Source organism: Corythoichthys intestinalis, chromosome 1, assembly GCF_030265065.1.
Source record: "Corythoichthys intestinalis isolate RoL2023-P3 chromosome 1, ASM3026506v1, whole genome shotgun sequence".
Taxonomy (NCBI): domain Eukaryota; kingdom Metazoa; phylum Chordata; class Actinopteri; order Syngnathiformes; family Syngnathidae; genus Corythoichthys; species Corythoichthys intestinalis.
The window spans coordinates 9,203,527-9,221,868 of record NC_080395.1 but is presented as its reverse complement, the minus strand read 5'-3'; the positions used below and the strand labels follow the sequence as shown (position 1 = coordinate 9,221,868).

The 18,342-nt window shown below is 39.3% G+C and overlaps 1 protein-coding gene across 2 annotated transcripts; it reads left to right on the top strand.

The window, feature by feature from the left end:
• The first annotated feature begins 7,835 nt into the window (after positions 1-7,835).
• On the top strand, positions 7,836-15,953 carry LOC130921106 (gastrula zinc finger protein XlCGF57.1-like). 2 transcript variants are annotated; one of them, XM_057844780.1, is made up of 3 exons: positions 7,836-7,960; positions 8,220-8,336; positions 12,698-15,951. In XM_057844780.1, the coding sequence occupies exons 2-3, from the start codon at positions 8,331-8,333 to the stop codon at positions 14,378-14,380; spliced, it is 1,689 nt and encodes a 562-aa protein (XP_057700763.1). In that variant the 5' UTR covers positions 7,836-7,960; positions 8,220-8,330; the 3' UTR covers positions 14,381-15,951. The 2 variants fall into 2 exon arrangements, with proteins under 2 accessions (XP_057700763.1, XP_057700755.1); XM_057844772.1 differs by lacking the exon at positions 8,220-8,336 and having other exon boundaries at positions 7,838-7,960; positions 12,698-15,953.
• The last annotated feature ends 2,389 nt before the right edge of the window (positions 15,954-18,342 follow it).

Here is an 18,342-nt window from a genome sequence, read left to right as displayed (position 1 = left end):
TCCAGATATCGGATCGGGACATCTCTAAAGGACGACACGCGTGTGACGTCACAAAGCTTCGCTTCCGTGGCAAGGTGATTTTCCACTGAATGAAGCGAGACATCTGTACACCGTATAGAGGGAGTCAGACATCCGGGCATTTAATGGTGTCACCAGCCACAACACAGCGTCGCCATATTGACAATGGGGTAAAAGACGAGTCACTTATAATAGAAACTCATTAAACTTTCGTCTTATTTGTCGTCTTTTTTTTCCATCGGAATGGCTAAAAGTTGCTGTGTTGTGGGTTGTTACACAAGGAAGAGTTCGGAGCCGCATTTAAAGTTCTTCATTCTTCCACGTGAGAAAAAAAGAAACAAATGGCTGAGCGCAATTAATCGAGGAACAGTAAGAGAAGACGGTTCCGTGGACTAGTTTCGCCTGTGGGAATCTAAATCCAAGCACATTTACGTTTGCAGCCGACATTTTATCACTGGTGAGTTTAATCGATTATTTTTTGCCCCAATTAGCTGCTACGATTCAATAGACTAGGCAGTGGTTATTTTTACCTTAACCGGCAAATCGCAAAGCGTTTTTTTTTTTTTTCTTTTGCCGTGAACTGCTCTGATTAGTCAATCAGTATATTATTGGCCTGGTGGGAATTGGTTATTATGCCGTGACGTGTTGACGGCTAAATAAAGCTTGGAGGCGAATTACCGGTAACGGCAGAAATATTCACTTTGTATATACTACCAACTTTCTCAGTTCCACACAGTACATATTCCACGTAAATGATAAATGTCAACTTACTGGGTATCTTTATGAGGTAGTTGTAGATGTTTCCGAACTCCACTGCAGGCCATTCCTTTGGTTATCCAGCTATCAGCTGCGACTTTGTATCGGCAGCTTTGTACGCCAATAAATGCTAATTTTAAATTGCATCACCTCCTCGCGTCAGTTGGCAGTGACTTGTGATAATAGTAAGCCACGTTTAGGACGTTTTTAGGAAAAACGACGCAAAACACACCTGAAATATATGAATTTCAGACGTTTGTCTACGGAATGTTTAGCTGTGCATACCCCCTTCACAATTTTTTTTTTTTTAAATTGAACACAACGCAACATACAAATAACAAATAATACAAAACAACCAGTTCACATAGAATATAACCATCTCAACATATTTACACCATAAGACATACAACAAAAAACAAAGGAAAAAAATGGTAAATAAATAAAAATAATAACTCGAGGAAATTAATTAAGTACTAAACAATTTTGCATGAGCTTCTGTAGTAGACTTGCATTTATTATTTTGCATCATATTAAGTGATGTGAAATATGATTCAAATTCAACCAAAAAAATCTTAAAGTTCGGATTTACTTTTTGAAATTTAGATTTATGAATATGAAATTTCCCTAGCAATATATAAAGATTTAACATAGTAAATATTTTTTTATCTTTGGATTCAAATACAGTAATGATCGCTTTTCCTGTCAAGTCAATGTTTTGTTTAGTTTGACATAAAATATATTTCTGAAGATCCGTCCAAAACTTTACACTAATGGGGCAACCATAAAACAAATGAGTCACGCTTTCAGGTTCAGTCATACAAAATGTACATTTGTTGTCAATATCCTTAAAACGAGACAAGTACACGTTAGTCAGGTATATATTATGTCAAATTTTCAAGTGCAATTCCCGTACTTTGTTGGAAACAAACAATTTAAAAGGAACAAGCCACGCCTCCCTCCATTTTATATTATCAAACTGTGCATTCCAAAAGAATTTCGCACGAGGTACAATTCTCCTCTTACTATAGAATGATTCCCTTATATGTTTATTTGTACATTTCTTGCTTAAAAGATCTATATTCCCCTTCACAAAATGGCGACACGTTGCTAAGCAAGGTGACGTCATCGTGACATCACTCCGACTTCCTCCATCGGGATACTTGTTGCCGCGAACGCTTGACACTTGTCGGGCGTCTGCTTCGAGCGTGACTTCACTAGCTGTTCCACTGGATCCAGCGAGACATTGAGACAACTGATTTGTGATACTTCTGCCGCGAGCGCTCGACACTTGTCTCGAGCGTCTGCTTCGAGCGTAACATCACTAGGAAAGGCCTTTTGCCTGCTCTTTGCCATCGGAGCTACTTCATGGAGGCAAATTTAAACAGACACACACGTACACACACGGGAGAAAAGCCTTTTGTCTGCACAAGTTGTGGTAAAAGATTCATCAGGAAAAGAGATTTCAACGATCACACAAGAACACACACTGGAGGGAAGCCTTTCGCCTGCCCTCTTTGTGATAAAAGATTTGGTCGTAACTCGTAAGCAACAGTTAACAGCACACACATGTACACACAGGGGGAAAGCCTTTTCCCTGATCAGTTGAGAAGATTCGCTGTGAAGGGAAGTTTAAACACACACACAAGAACACACAATGGCGAGAAACCTTTCACCTGATCAGATTGTGGTAAAGGATACACCCAGAAGGAAGTTTTCAACAATCACCCAAAAAGACTTACTGCTTCTCACAATTTTAATTTTGATTGTTTACAATACTCTGAGGCTTCCCTTCTTTTCAGCTCCTTACAATCTTATATCCCGGTGTTAGGTCTAAACTCACTTTTGTCATTAATTAAAGACCTAGAGAGGGAGAAGACCTGGAGAAGGATCAGACTAGGAACGGAGATGTGCTAACGCTGTCAGGAGAAAGGTGGTTGGGAGCGCGTGGCTCACAACAAGCTTATCTGACTTTCCCCCTGAGGAGCGCAGCTTTTATTGACAAGTGAGAAAGTTTCAACATACATGCGTGAGTTTCACATCTTGAGAAATAGCTGTTATCTTGAGAAAAGAATGTGGGCAGTTATTTGTCTTGTCTCATTGTGTTGAAACTTTATGGTCAGCAATAGAAACCTAAAACAGGAAAATCTGCCCCTCTGGATCATGCTGGTATCTGTCCTTCAGTTGAATGTGACCTTCCGCGACACATTCTTTCTTTTGTAAGGCCTTAAGACTGTTAAATAAGACTGTAGTTATAACTATTAGTTTTAAACACACATTATTAACCTTAGCACGCAAAAGCATTAAAGCACATCTTACACCCGGTAAATTCCCGTGTAAAGTGATGTGGGATTTTGCAGCAGTTTCCCTGACATACAACTTATTGTGGCGGCATGCCACACTGAAATAGAAGCCGCCACGCAAATGAGATATTTTTTTTCTCGTTTCCCATTATTTAAAAATTTTTAAGGCCGTTTCAAACTAGCAGCAGTCTAGTGCGAAGGGTTCAGCGGCAACCTATTTATTGTGTATTGCAATGTCCGTAATAAAGCGAGACCCCTTAAAAGACGAGCTGTGACGTAGAAGGAAGCAAGAAGGAGAATGGGCGAGGTAGCGAAAGATGGCGGTCGCATGTCGCGGCAGCCCGCTGTTATTTTGTAATTGTTTTTCTTTATTGTTTCCACAATAAAGTGGGTGAGCCAATACAGACTTCTCTCCTTCTTCCCCATATATGATGTGGAATTTTGCAGCGTCATGACTATCACTCATGAGGAAATGTCCCGAAATGTACCTGTCAAATTGTACAGTTTCGGCGTAATTTGTACAAGCGAGCACTGATTTTTAAATGTGTACGCCATACGTTCAAAATCTGTACGATTTTTGTGCATTACGTTTTTTTTCTCCGTTCGGATTTTGTCACCGTTTCGGCAACGAGACAATGTGCGACACTATGCGTTACTGCGTTGATTGAATGACGCGAAAAAAGTTAGTGTTGTGACGCTGTTGCAAACGCGATGCTAGGCTAGGTGGCTCCAATATTTCCTGACTGTAGCCGACAGCCTACAATTTACGCCCACTTGATGCTACACTAGAAATCACATGCATATAGAATTAGATGAAAAATGACAGACTCGGCGGCGTTAGTAAACAGCGGCCATCTTAAAGCAGTAGACTTTTCAGAAAGGCTCTGTCATAGGGAACCTTCCTAGGGAACCGAAGTAACTTTTTATCAAAAATACTACTAAATAGGCAAAATCTTGACTTGAATATATCTTTAAATGATGAAACAGTTTTAAAACATTCACATGTCGAAAGTAGACAGAAGGGAACTAATGCAAAAACGGGAGCAATTTTAACAACTTTATCAGTTGATTCACAACATTAAATGACTTCCAAACATAGCAAAGGTTTCTATGTTTTTTGTTTGGAATGGGAAAAAAAACATTAAAGGCTACATTCACTCTTACGTATTCTCTTACATTCAGGTAACTGAGTTACGAACTCATTTACTTTTCGGGAGAAGTACGATAGAAGAACTATAATTAATTTTTAAAAATAAGATTAACAACACTGGTCTGCAGAATGAAAAGATATGCTGTGACGAAAGCAAAGATTTTATTCTGCCAGTTTGTTGCCGAACACAATTTGCTTGCAACTATTGCTGATCACTTCTCAGAATTAGCAAAAGAAATGTTCCCTGACTCAAAGATTGCATCGGTAAGTTCATTTTATCAATTGACCTTTTTAATTTATAATTGGACACGCTAACGAACTACCTTCAAGTCAAACTGAATTGCGAGCTGAAGTGCCATGAAGTGCAGCCATCAAAAGACAAGATAGAAATTGCCAAAAGTGCCACATACAATTATAACAAAAGTCAGTTAAATTTTAGTAGTCATGATGTAGCTGAAGATATTGATTGTTCTTTGATGGCACCAGGTTATATGTGACAATATTACTAATAAATTCATATTATAAAAATTAACTTTTATTTTTGTTTCATATTGCACGCTATATAAAATGTAAGATTAGTCACCAATTTTTAAGGGCATACGTCACTTTTTGTAAGATTGTAAGATTGCCAACGGCCTCAGGTTGACAGGTATGCATTGACAGCCATGGACGTCCAAATTTCCCATTAATTTTCAATGGCATTTACTTTGTTTAATGCCATCTACGGCCATGTTTGTTGATTCTACTGATGCGAATGTACTTGGATTTCGTTGACGCAGATGCATAAGCGGAATTTGGGGGTGGGGGGGGGGCTGGTGGCCGAAAAGTGTCATTGCATGTAATTGATTTTCCTATATATATAAAAGTTGTAAAGCTTTAAAGCAAACAACAAAAATTAATGAAATTAACAAAAAATATATTTTTATAATGGTTCAAAATTATTTTTCGAACAGATCATGTGAATAGCACCTAAGATGGTCATTTGCTTTGCATATTATTAAAAATTAAAAAAATAGGGCAGGGCAACTTTCAAATGATTTTTTTCTTTGTTTGAAAATTTTGGGGGGGGTTTGAAAGATTTAGACACAAATGTCCTACCCATAATATGGCCCAAACACAAAAAGGATTGCTAAAGTCAGAAAACTTTTAAAATTAAAAATTAGGTGTTCAAATGCAAATATTTAAGTCTCAAATATTTTTTCGCATTCAAAAACTTTCTATGATTGAAATTTCTCTTATTTTGATTGAAGTGATTTTTCATTTTAAAATATATATTTTTAATTGAAGCTACTCATTTTTTGTTTAATAAAGACACAAATGTCCTAGCCAAAATGTAGCCCAAACGCAAAAAACCATCAATCAAAAAAAAAAAATTCAAAGAACAAAAACTTTCAAATGCTTTTTATTGAGTTTCAGATTAATTTTTGCATTCAAACACATTTTTTGATCGAATAATAAAGACAAAAATCTACCTCCAGATGGCTCCGCCCAGGGGATACAATTTTTGACTGGGGTAACTACATTGGCACGACACTGGCGGGCGTACCATATTCAATGGATGACGATCTTCTTGGCGAAAAGTATATCTGTCCTAAGCAGCCTCATTTAGAATTCCCCTCATGATGGGAAACAAAAATTCATTCGCTCATTTTCTCCTTATTGTTATCAATATTCTGGTAAAATAATTTATTGCTGACACAGTGTTTTGGGGTCATCAACATGTTGTGCCCCCCCGGCCCAAAAGTCAAACAAATGTGACGCAAACTTTCAGTGTATAGATTAATTGACAACGTTCTGAGCCTTCAAAATTGAGTTACTGATAATTATGACTCAGATTGGGATATGTTTATCCAGCGGTGAAAGTGGCGAGAATTTCTTGCCGGAACTCCCCGACGTGAAGTTCGCCACGGAGCCAGAAAATGCATTTATTTATTTTTCATTCAAAATTGTATTATTTCAATGATTTGCAAAATAAAAGTTAACAAAATAGCAATAACCCCAACCTCCATCTCCTAATTTTTCTTTTCCCTCATTTCCTCACATACTAAATGCCAAATCTCAATTTTAACTACTTAAGAACATAGGATATACTGACATACTGTATATTAAAATTGAAGTTCATGTAAACATTTTTTTTTAATAATAAACATAAGTAACATACTTTCAGAAATATAAGTACAGATGACTTTATGATATTATGCAGAGTAAAATGGAATATATTTTGAAGATCGAGCAAACATTGACTTTTTTAAATCATAAGGAAATGAATAAGTAGCCTAACATAAATGAACAAATATAAGTCCAAAGTGCACATTGACAGCTAAGATGTCCTGAACCTCCCAATCAGAGCAAATAAAACTAAATATGAGAAATAAGCCTCAACTCCTTCGATGCTCTCAAAGGTTTGATCCATTTTATGTTGCATTGCCCTTTTTTTGTCGCATCAATTCAAAAAGCTTTTTTTTTTCTTTTTTTTCTTTTTTTTTTTTTTGCTGTTGCAGAAAACATGCACATTTGAACCAATCAGAACTAACCATCTCTACTGAAAACATGTCCGCATGTCAGCCAATTGAACGGATAAATGAGTCCAGGCGGTTTGCTTTGCTGCGTGCATTTGCACATTGACATGACTCATCATCGTCAGACTCTGATAACTGCAGCAGCTGGGGTGCCGTCCTTGGAATAAAATCAAGAATAAATATCAGTGGAAATGGATTACACGACACAAACACTTTATCATGCTTGTTCCTAACACTTGTGTATGTAAATCTGATGTTGGTAGATGAAATGCATGTGTGGCAGCTTAGCATTTTTTTTTTTTTTACATAGCGTTTTGACAGTTGCCGTCACATTTTCGGAATCAAAGCACTGAAATTCATGTCCAAATGTTCAGTGAACTGTTCATAAAGTTTGTTTAATCTCCTTTCGGGCAAAAATCAAGTCATTTTACAGATTCGTCAGGTGCGGAGATGAAGATGGCGGCGGAATTATCATCTTTTGTAGTGGTTGTAGTGGTGGAACAGCATTCCGGGGTTCTGCCAAAATATCCTACATCGGCGAAACGTGCTACATTAGTTGAATTTGACACGCAAAGTACTACCGTGCGCTCTAAACTTTTTTTGTTTAGATGCATTGAGGCATAACGTACTCAAAAAATGCCTGAAGAAAACACTTAAATGTAGTTATATCAAATAAGGATAGTTTAAATTCGCTACGTGACTAATGTGGTCAACTGCTTCAAAGCTAACACAAAAAAACACAATGGTTAAAAGTATTAGAGGGTAATTCATGCAAAAAGTATCTTTGAGGCAGTGATAAGGTTCTAAAAAACAAAATAAAACCAAAAATAGTGAGTACTCGCCGCTTCTAACCGATGTGTGCATGCGTGTGGATGCTTGCGCAAGCGCGCTGAGCTTTGTGTAGCACGTTTCGCCGCGTAGTAAGGAATGGCCGAACACCGGCCCTCAATCTTATACCGGAACTGCCTTCTGGCCCTGAATATTATACCAGAACTGCGTTGCTGACCGTTCTGACCCACTTTCACCCCTGTGTTTATCCTATTCAGGAAATATTTTTGGAGTCCAGTTTTGGTTCCAAACACTTCAACATATTACACTGAAGTTTCATTGCTTGAATGTTTGTACTTCCGGTTCACTTGGCTCAATGTCCGTGTACCCTCGCAGTTTTTTTGTGTTCCCTTCGAACCAAACTGGCTCCTTCAAAGCATTCTCATCAGGTAAGTACCAAAGTAAGAATTTAGTGGACTAAAACGTCCCATCTTAAACATTAGTGGAAGTCGTTTGCCTTAATGTTGAAGCTTTGCAGGCTAACATAACTTCGTTTTGTTTAGTTTAGCTCGCTAGCCAAGACACGTTAACGCATTTCGATTGCTCTCTTTATGGCACTTGTAAATTTTGTTTTAAGAGGGGGTCGCTCGGTTTACATTAGAGTGGTTACATTTAATGCTAGATGACGCTCTTTGACTTGTTTTAAAGATGCAACAAAATACGAATGAGTGAAGGCCAACGCAATCCCAAACATCAAGTAGATACGTGGAAGATAAGTAGAGGAAATCCAGGCCACGACGATCAACCAAACGAAAGAAAATGAGGGTAGGATCATGACATCAGTTTAACTTTTTATGCAATATTAGACTTAATTTGATGCGATTGTGACTGAAGGGCAAATTCCCATTTCTGACTTGAGATACGAGGCTCACAATAACGATAATTTCACGACATGCTGGTACAACAATGGCGTACCGCAACCAACACGTCACTTCCGCTCATTAATATTCATGACATTAGCTACTGTTGCTAAGTGGGGACAAGCTACCGCTTGTCCCTAATAGACCCCAATCACCAACGTCACACAATGACGTGTCGCTTTATTGTGCCGCCATATTGTCCGTCATTGTGTGTCCGTATTTTCAATGGTCTCAATTTATCGTGCAATTCATGGAAGCCCCGGTGCTTTCAGACGCTGTAAACTCATTGGATGCGTTGCATAAAAGGCGTTATGAGGAAAAGCTTCAGTCTATTCATTCGCCAGATCCATATTTGATGCCTAAATCGATATTTTTCAACCCGCTGTCTTCGCCGTCTCTGCCTGACATCTGCTACCCTGATACAACTATCTTGTCCACACAAAATCAGCCTATTCTCACGAAAGATTGAAAAACTTTAAGAGCAGCACTCTAAGCAACATTACCCCGTGTGACCCTTCCAATTTTCTAAAATGGCGACAATCAATAAAAAAAACAAGTTGACTGCGACGCTTCAAGGATAGGTGGATATTGGACTATTTCTTCAATAAAATACGCAACAACTGTGTCTGCCTGATTTGCAAAGAGACAGTCGCTGTTTTCAAAGCGTTAGATGTGAGGCGATACTACCAAACAAGACATGCTGACATGTACGACAAGATTATAGGGAAGATACGCAGCGAGAAATGAAAGCAACTTGAAGCTAGTTTAATTTCACAGCAGCAGTATTTCGCAAGAGCCCGCGAGTCAAAAGAGAACGCCACAAAGGCGAGATTGTTGAAATTATGAACTAAAAATAATAATAATAAAGCAAATGTGACACACAGAAGCGCTTGCTAAAATTTGTTTAAATATATTGTTCTACTAAATCTGGCCCCCTTTGCAAAAAGTTTGGACACCCCTGTTTAACTGATGATCCGTAGACGAGGCCATCTTCTTTCACTTGGTACCAGCTAAATATTATTCAAAAAATAATGATGGTTGAAGCAATAAACATCTTGAATTTGAAACTGTATGTTGTCGGCGATTAGTCTCGCAATGATCTTAATTGTGGTTGTCAGCCCAAAATCCTCTAAATATATATGAAATGCATCTTACCAGATATAAAATGACTACTACATAGTCTGTGGTGATCGTTTGATGCCCTGTTTTCTAGTAGAATTGCAGCAGTCCATCTCGCTCTCCTCTTCGGGTCTCTCGGAATACGGTAGAACTTCAAGTCTCTCCGTCTATCTTCTCTGTTACTGCAACCAACCGCCACACACGCCTTCACTATTTTGATTATTAATGTTAACGAGCAGAAAAACACGGAATGTACGTAGCGGTAATGTGTAAACACGACAAGCTGATGGACAATATGGTGGCTCAAGTCAGGGGGGCGGAGTTGTGACGTCATGTGATTGGGGTCTATAGGAAATGAATGGAAAGCGTGTACGAAGGAGATGTTTACAGAGCTAAACCTACCAATTCTCTCCGAAATGATGTCCCTGGTGCCAAATTCACTGGCAAAGATGTGGAAGAACATAAAAATGTTCAGTTAAAGAGATAGCTTGAGTGTCGAAGGCTGAAAAAGACGAAAAAAACGAGCCGACCTAAGCATAGCCTTAGCTTTTTTATCGACGCAACTGACAATGACATTCTCCTGTTTCAACAAGCTATCCTTTACCACCAGCCCTGTCTTTCTTACATATTATATCCTCTGGTTGTCCTACGTCTCTGACCGTTCTTGGAGGTAATTTAGTTAGTTTTGTGTAGCGATCGCAAATCCTACTCAGTGACAGCCAACGAACACTTTTAAATTTTTCATTCTTAACAAATCTTAATTCCATAACTTATTTACACTTCCCCCTTACTAAAGTTGTGTTTTTACAACAGAAAATGTAACAGTGGCAGTCAGATATCATTTTAATTCTTTTCAGGTCATTCATTGTCAGACAGAAGCAGCACCTGGCACGTCACGCCAAAAAATAAGTTAATAATATCACAATGGCTTACCTGTTTGTCCTCTGAAAGACGATGCCAACCCAACAAAATGTTTACTGCATAAATGTTTACTGGCGAGCTGGCGTTAAGTCCGCGCAAGTTGATTCAGTCTTCACATTTTCTCCTCCGAGTTTTTAGTTTCGGGAAACGTATGAAGAAAACATCCTTCATATGTCGTAATGTCTAGAGTCATTCTACAAGTTCCAAAAAAGCAATGTGTGATCAGCATGCTCGTTTTTGAAAGATTACCGGAGAAAAGTAGCAGATTTTACATTGCTTCTATGCGAGAGCGGGTCTATAATGTCCCACTTCTACTTTACTTCCGCTTTACGATGCAACGTCACGGTCTAAAAATACCATGCCACTATGTCCAAACCATTTGAACTGGAAAGTTGCCCGGTCATTCGCTGTCATCCTTCCCATGTCAAACTGATTGGATGTCTATGGCCGTCAATGTCAGCCAGTGAGTTAAGAATTTTATCATCATCATCAGTATCAGTGAAAGATGAGTGTCTGTAATAAAATGTATTTACTGTATCTAAAACAAAAGGGTTCCAAAGCAACGTTCAGACTCCAGGCATATCTGATTTCAATATGTTTCGTCCTCAAATTGGATTTTTAGGGCTTGCTGTTCACATTTTTTGGCTAGTGTATAATGTTTACATTCCATTCTTTCGCACGAGTAAATGCTATCAAGCTAGCATTTGAACTCAGTGTTCGTGTGTGATTAATTATTGGTATTTACATGTTTATTTGTACTTTAATAAAGAATTGAAGTGTTCCAAAATGTTTTTGTGAATTAATGAGCGTCAACAAAAATTTAATTGCTAAATTACAAAAAATATATATATATGGCGGAAAACACTCAGGTGAATTGAAGTTCCGCTCTGAGACCCAAATTTAGACAATTTTTAAAATTGTCTGAAATGCATGTGTGATACATCATTGGAAAGCTTAAAATCTCAGTTTTCTGGGGGAACAAAAATTTTGAACAGGAAGGCATTTTTTATTTATTTATTTATTTTTTATGTTTTTTAAACAGGAAAACCCTATCTGGAGGCGAGAGCACGCGAGAGCAGAGTTAAAGACGCCATGATTTTTAACGAGATATTATCACGCACTTGTTTCGATCCAAAAACTCCATGTAGCACATATCCAGGGCCGGCGCTAGCTATTTTGGTGCCCTAGGCATAAATGCTTTGTCTATATATTGTTGTTATTACTACAATTACTATTTTTTAGGATTTTTTACAAACTCGATTTTTTTTTTGGGTGCCCCTTCAGGCAGAGTTGGTCCCCTATGCGCAGTGCGTGTTATGCGTATGCGGAGCGCCGTGTCTGCATGTATCACCGAGTGTCAAGACACAGCTGTGAATGGCCACCGCCGGATTTTGGGGGATTTTATGGGTGAAACATGGTGATATAACAAGGGTCGCGATGCAGAAATCGCAGACAACAAGGAGATTTTCTTTTTCATATAGTTACCCTTTTAAACGTTGTTTTTCCATTTTTTTTTGTTTGGATTGATTATCATCTAACATATCGGGGAAAATGTGACAGTAAGGAAGAAAATAGATTTGAGCGATAGTTATGAGGTAGATATCTGTGACTTTTTTACAGACGCCAAATTTTTCATTGTGACGTAATTCGTTTAAAAGTTTAAAATATACGAGTGAATAGTTTTTTTTTAAAACTAAAATTTAGACATCAATTAATGATTCTAAGCTAAAAATGACCGACATTTTGAATAATAAATAAAATTACTTACCTTCTTTTTATGGCTAGGTTGAAACAAAAGCGGGTGCGCGAGGTCTGTAAACGGGGGTTTTCAGGGTAAAACGGACAAATTAAAAATAGTTCGGAGGCTTAGTTCGGCATGAATCTGCTATGGCAGCATATAAACATCTTGTTCTATAACCACAACAGTTCTTTTGGCTTAAAATACAGCAGTTTATTTTAAAGAGGAGTGCAAGAGCAGAAACTGCTTTTTCAGTCTTGTCTGTGTTTTCCGCCATATATATTGTAAAAATAGTCTGCTGACTAATCGGGAGAAAATTAGTTGTTTGGGACAGCCCTACTGGAACATATTTGCTCCACACCCTTCTCACCTTTTTAACCCCTGACCCATTTTCATGCCTGAAATATACAATATGAAAATCACGGTGGGAGACTGAGCAAAACTCGACTTTAGCTAATCATGTGGGGTTTTTTTTCTTCCCCATCCAGTGTCCTGCAGACATCACTATAAAAGAGCTTCACTCTGAGAAGTGCGATCCCCTCCATGTTAAAGAGGAGGAGTCGGAAATGCCGTATATCAAACAGGAGGCGGAGCCAGAGACCTATAGAATTAAAGAAGAAAAACAGGAAGATGAAATCTTTCCAATAACTGTTATTGTGAAGAGCGAGGAAGATGAAGGTCCGTGCGAAGCAGCGAAACCTGCGAGCGACAGCTCTCTTCAACACCAGACAACAAAAAGAGAGCGACGACCGCAACCCGATGGGTTGTTAGCTCCGCTCTCGGACAGTGACGATGTAACGTCACGCTCTTCTGACTTTAACACTGATGAGGACGATAATGACTTTGAGCCAAATGCTTCAAAATCCCGAAACAAGTCATCATTGAAAAGAGACACAAAAGAATGCGCGGTTGAGAAGCCTTTTGCCTGCTCACTCTGTGGTAAAAGATTCACTAAGAAGATTCATTTAGGAAGACACACGCTTACACACACAGGAGAAAAGCCTTTTCCATGCTCACTTTGTGATAAAAGATACTTCACGAAGACAGATTTAAACATACACACACGAACACACACTGGAGAGAAGCCTTTCGCTTGCTCTTTTTGCGATAAAAGATTTGGCCGTAAGCAACTGTTAACAAGACACACACGTACACATAGTGGAGAAAAGCCTTTTGTATGCACATGGTGTGGTAAAGGATTCACCAACAATGGACATTTGAACGAACACACAAGAAAGCACACTGGAGAGAAGCCTTTTGACTGCTCACTTTGCGATAAACGATATTTCACAAAGAAAGATTTAACAAGACACATGCGTACACACACGGGAGAAAAGCCTTTTCCATGCTCACTTTGTGATAAAAGCTACTTCATGAAGGCAGATTTAAACTTTCACACAAGAACACACAATGGAGAGAAGCCTTTCGCCTGCTCTCTTTGCGATAAAAGATTTGGCCGTAAGCAACTGTTAACAAGACACGCGCGTACTCACAGTGGAGAAAAGCCTTTTGTATGCCCATATTGTGGCAAAAGATTCACTCAGAAAAGAAATTTAAAGACGCACGCTAGATCGCACACTGGAGAGAAGCCTTTTACCTGCTCAATCTGTGGTGAAAGCTTCACTCATAAGAGAACTTTAAACACACATGCAGTGACACACACTGGAGAGAAGCCTTTCGTCTGCACATGTTGCGGTAAAGGATTCACCGACAAGGGACATTTGAACGAACACACAAGAATGCACACTGGAGAGAAGCCTTTTGGCTGCTCACTTTGCGATAAACGATTTTTTACAAAGAAAGATTTAACAAGACACACGCGTACACACACGGGAGAAAAGCCTTTTGTCTGCACATCTTGTGGTAAACGATTCGCTGAGAAGGGAAGTTTAAACAAACACACAATGACACACACCGGAGAAAAGCCTTTTCCCTGCTCAGTTTGCCATAAAAGATTCTCTCGGAAATCACTACTAAGCTATCACACGAAAACACACACTAGAGAGAAGCCTTTCGCCTGCTCTCTTTGCTATAAAAGATTCGGTCGAAAGCAACATTTAACAACACACACCCATACACACACCAGGAAACAGCCTTTTCTCTGCACACTTTGTGGCAAGGGATACACCCGGAAGGAAGATTTAAACAAGCACGCTAAAAAACACACCTAATTTACTTACGGCTTACTGCTTTTCACAATTTTAATCACCGTATTTTTCGGACTACAAGTCGCACCGGAGTATAAGTCGCATTATTGGGGGTAATTTACTTGAAAAAAATCCAACACATAGAACAGATATGTCATGTTGAAAGGCAATTTAATGTTAAAAATACAATAGAGAGCAACATGCTGAATAAGTGTACAGTATAATGTTACATGATGCATGAACAATGAAATGCGAATATACAGTCCTCACCAGAATGCTACGGCTCGGTCCTGGCTATACAGCGAGCTAAACTCCCGAATGCTGATGCTGGACGTCCGTATAATTTGCTGAATCAATTTCGTCCTTGATACCAAACGGGTTTGCGTCAACGTAAATGGATGACAATTAGGTGCTATTACAACAGTGACACAAACGGCATGTGTTCGCTAGCATTAGCACATCATTCAAACAACCACACAACTGGCTCTAAGTGTCCGATCGCGGGTGGAAAACAAACAACAACAACAGAAAAGATGATACACAAAGGTGTTGCCTCTGTAGAGAAATTTTACAAGCATAAACAATGAACGTAGGTTCGCAGCCGTGTTTTTCTCTCGCTAACTCACCCACTCACTCAGAGCTGCGTAGCTGTCCGTCTTCTTCTGGCGCAGTACTTCTCAAATAGTGGGGCGCGCCCCCCTGGGGGGGGCGCAGAGCGATGCCAGGGGGGGCGCATGTGACCTCGGGGAACATGTTTTTAAAATTTTTTTTTTTGCCGTACTGGAATAAAGTGTACTTGCACATCCACTCAGTAGGTGGCAGTGGCGCTCTCATTTTCAGAGTGCGCGCAGTATTTTTGAACTAAGGAAGAGCACTCAGCACACACAGACAACAGATATGAAGAGCAGTGTGCCACCGCCGTTTTCGAAAGCCGTTTTCCGACCGGACTCACTCACGCAGCGACCCACTGTCTTGTCCGGTTCTCACGTCGCCGCCCGAGAAGTGCCATTTTCGGCTTGGGATCGTCACAACGACTGCCCTCACTACCTCGGCCGCCGTGAATCCGCTTTTTTCGTGCCGTTTGCCTTTTAGCTTTGACGCTTAATACAGTGGGTGATGATGAAAGACCACTGTTTACTGTGTCTAAAAATAATTATAGCAGACAGCCAGAAGCCAAATCAATTAAGACGCCACTTAAAGACATTAGACCCCAATCTCATTGTTAAGCCGCTTGATTTTTTCAGTGGAAACGTGCCGAATATTGCCAACAATCGTCCTGCTTATTCAGTGTTACATCAGTAAGCCAGTGGGCATTGTTAGCATGCTAATTGCAAAATAACTCCACACCATTGCAAAGGAGGTAAATATTGTGAGCAGCAAAAATAAAAACTGTCCTGTCCAAGGACACTTTTTTTCTTCTTCTTTTATTCAGATTTGTTTTTTCGGTCAAATTTTTTGGCACATTGTCCTCATGAGTGAATGTTTCTAATCAATTTTAATTTGTTATTATTTACTGATTTTATTACATTTTATTTTTCTGTATCAAATGGTCAAAAATGTACCTTGAGTGTATTTTTTAGTTTGGATGTGAATTTTTTTTTTTTTTAATTCAGGCAAATTGATGCATGTCAAGTCTTCTCTGTTACAAACAAAATGTTAATAAAGTTATACTTTATTATAAGTTGATCTATGTTACTTTTTTTCTTTATTAAAAAAAAAGGACACAATGTTAGGCAGATGCGTATTTATAATAGTAATTTTGTTGACAAATGATACTATTTACAGTGGCGGCAGAGAGTTTGGGGGGGCACGAAATATTTACGTCTTCCTTGGGGGGGCGTGACAGAAAATAATTGAGAAGCACTGTTCTGGCGTGTGAGCGCTCTTCTTCACGTAAACAAGTACCTGCAGCCAATTCAAGCTCATCAAGACTGTATTTAAGCCAGTACTTGTTAAATCGTGGGGTGTACAGTGATGCTGGGGGTAGGGCATTTGACCTCGGGGAATATTCTTTTTTTTTTTGCCGTCCTAGAATAAGGTGTACTTGTACATCCAGTCAGTGGGTGGCAGTGGCGCTGTCATTTTCAGAGTGTGTGCAGTATTTTTGAACCGAACAACTGCAAGAAAGCAGTAGGAGATAAGAAAAGACCAGTCTTTTTACTGTATCTTAAAATGTTTGCAGCGGACAGCGGGAAGCGTAATCAATTAAGACGTTATTTAAAGACATTAGACCCCGATCACATTGATAAGCCACTTGATTGTTTTTCAGCGACAACGTGCCGAATATTGCCAACAATCTTTCCTCTTTCATCAGTAAACAGCATGCACTGTTAGCATGCTCAGTGCAAAATTACTCCCCAGCTGAAACTGCCTGCAGCAAAAACAAAAACTGTTCCTCTGTCCAATTACACTGTCATTTTTGGAACACTTTTGTTTTTTGAATTGGCATATTGTCCATATGAGGTAATGTTGCTAATCAATTTGAATTCATTATTATTGATTGATTTATTAAATTTTATTTTTCTGTATCAAAAACTGTACCTTGAGTGTATTTTTACAGATTGGATGTCTTCTTTTTGTCTTTTTCAGGCAAATTTATGCGCTTTGGGATTTTCTGTAACAAACAATGTTAATAAAGTTATACTTTGTTCTAAGTTGATCTATATACAGTCTTAGTCAACCACCTATTGTGCAAGTTCTCCTACTTGAAAAGATTAGAGAGGCCTGTAATTGTCAACATGGGTAAACCTCAACCGTGAGACAGAATGTGGAAAAAAAAAAAAGAAAATCGCATTGTTTGATTTTTAAAGAATTTATTTCAAAATTAGAGTGGAACATAAGTATTTAATCACCTACAAACAAGCAAGATTTCTGGCTGTCAAAGAGGTCTAACTTCTTCTAACGAGGTCTAACGAGGCTCCACTCGTTACCTGTATTAATGGCACCTGTTTTAACTCTTATTGGTATGAAAGACACTTGTCCACAAGCTCAGCCAGTCACACTCCAAAATTCACCAAGACCAAAGAGCTGTCGAGGACACCAGAGACAAAATTGTAGACCTGGACCAGGCTGGGAAGACTGAATCTGCAATATGTAAAACGCTTGGTGTAAAGAAATCAACTGTGGGAGCAATTATTAGAAAATGGATGACATACAACACCACTGATAATCTCCCTCGATCTGGGGCTCCATGCAAGATCTCACCCCGTGGCATCAAAATGATAAAAAGAACAGTGAGCAAAAATCCCAGAACCACACGGGGGACCTAGTGAATGACCTACAGAGAGCTGGGACCACAGTAACAAAGGCTATCAGTAACACAATGCGCCGCCAGGGACTCCAATCCTTCACTGTCAGACGTGTCCCCCTGCTGAAGCCAGCACACGTCCAGGCCTGTCTGCGGTTCGCTAGAGAGCATTTGGATGATCCAGAAGAGGACTGGGAAAATGTGTTATGGTCAGATGAAACCAAAATAGAACTTTTTGGTAGAAACAAAGGTTCTTGTGTTTGGAGGAGGAAGAATACTGAATTGCATCCGAAGAACACCATACCCACCGTGAAGCATGGGGGTGGAAACATCATGCTTTGGGGCTGTTTTTCTGCAAAGGGACCAGGACGACTGATCTGTGTAAAGGAAAGAATGAATGGGGCCATGAATCGAGAGATTTTGAGTGAAAATCTCCTTCCATCAGCAAGGGCATTGAAGGTGAGACGTGGCTGGGTCTTTCAGCATGACAATGATCTCAAACACACAGCCAGGGCAACAAAGGAGTGGCTTCGTAAGAAGCATTTCAACGTCCTGGAGTGGCCTAGCCAGTCTCCAGATCTCAACCACATAGAAAATCTGTGGACGGAGTTGAACATCCGTGTTGCCCAACGACGGCCCCAAAACATCACTGCTCTAGAGGAGATCTGCATGGAGGAATGGCCAAAATACTAGCAACAGTGTGTGAAAAGCTTGTGAAGAGTTACAGAAAATGTTTGGC

What these genes read in the sequence shown, in the direction of transcription:
- LOC130921106 (XM_057844772.1), top strand. Translation starts at nt 7,859, where the DNA reads ATGTTTGTACTTCCGGTTCACTTGGCTCAATGTCCGTGTACCCTCGCA. An exon ending in CTTCAAAGCATTCTCATCAG is followed by an intron (nt 7,961 to 12,697) that starts GTAAGTACCAAA and finishes TTCCCCATCCAG; the next exon opens with TGTCCTGCAGACATCACTAT.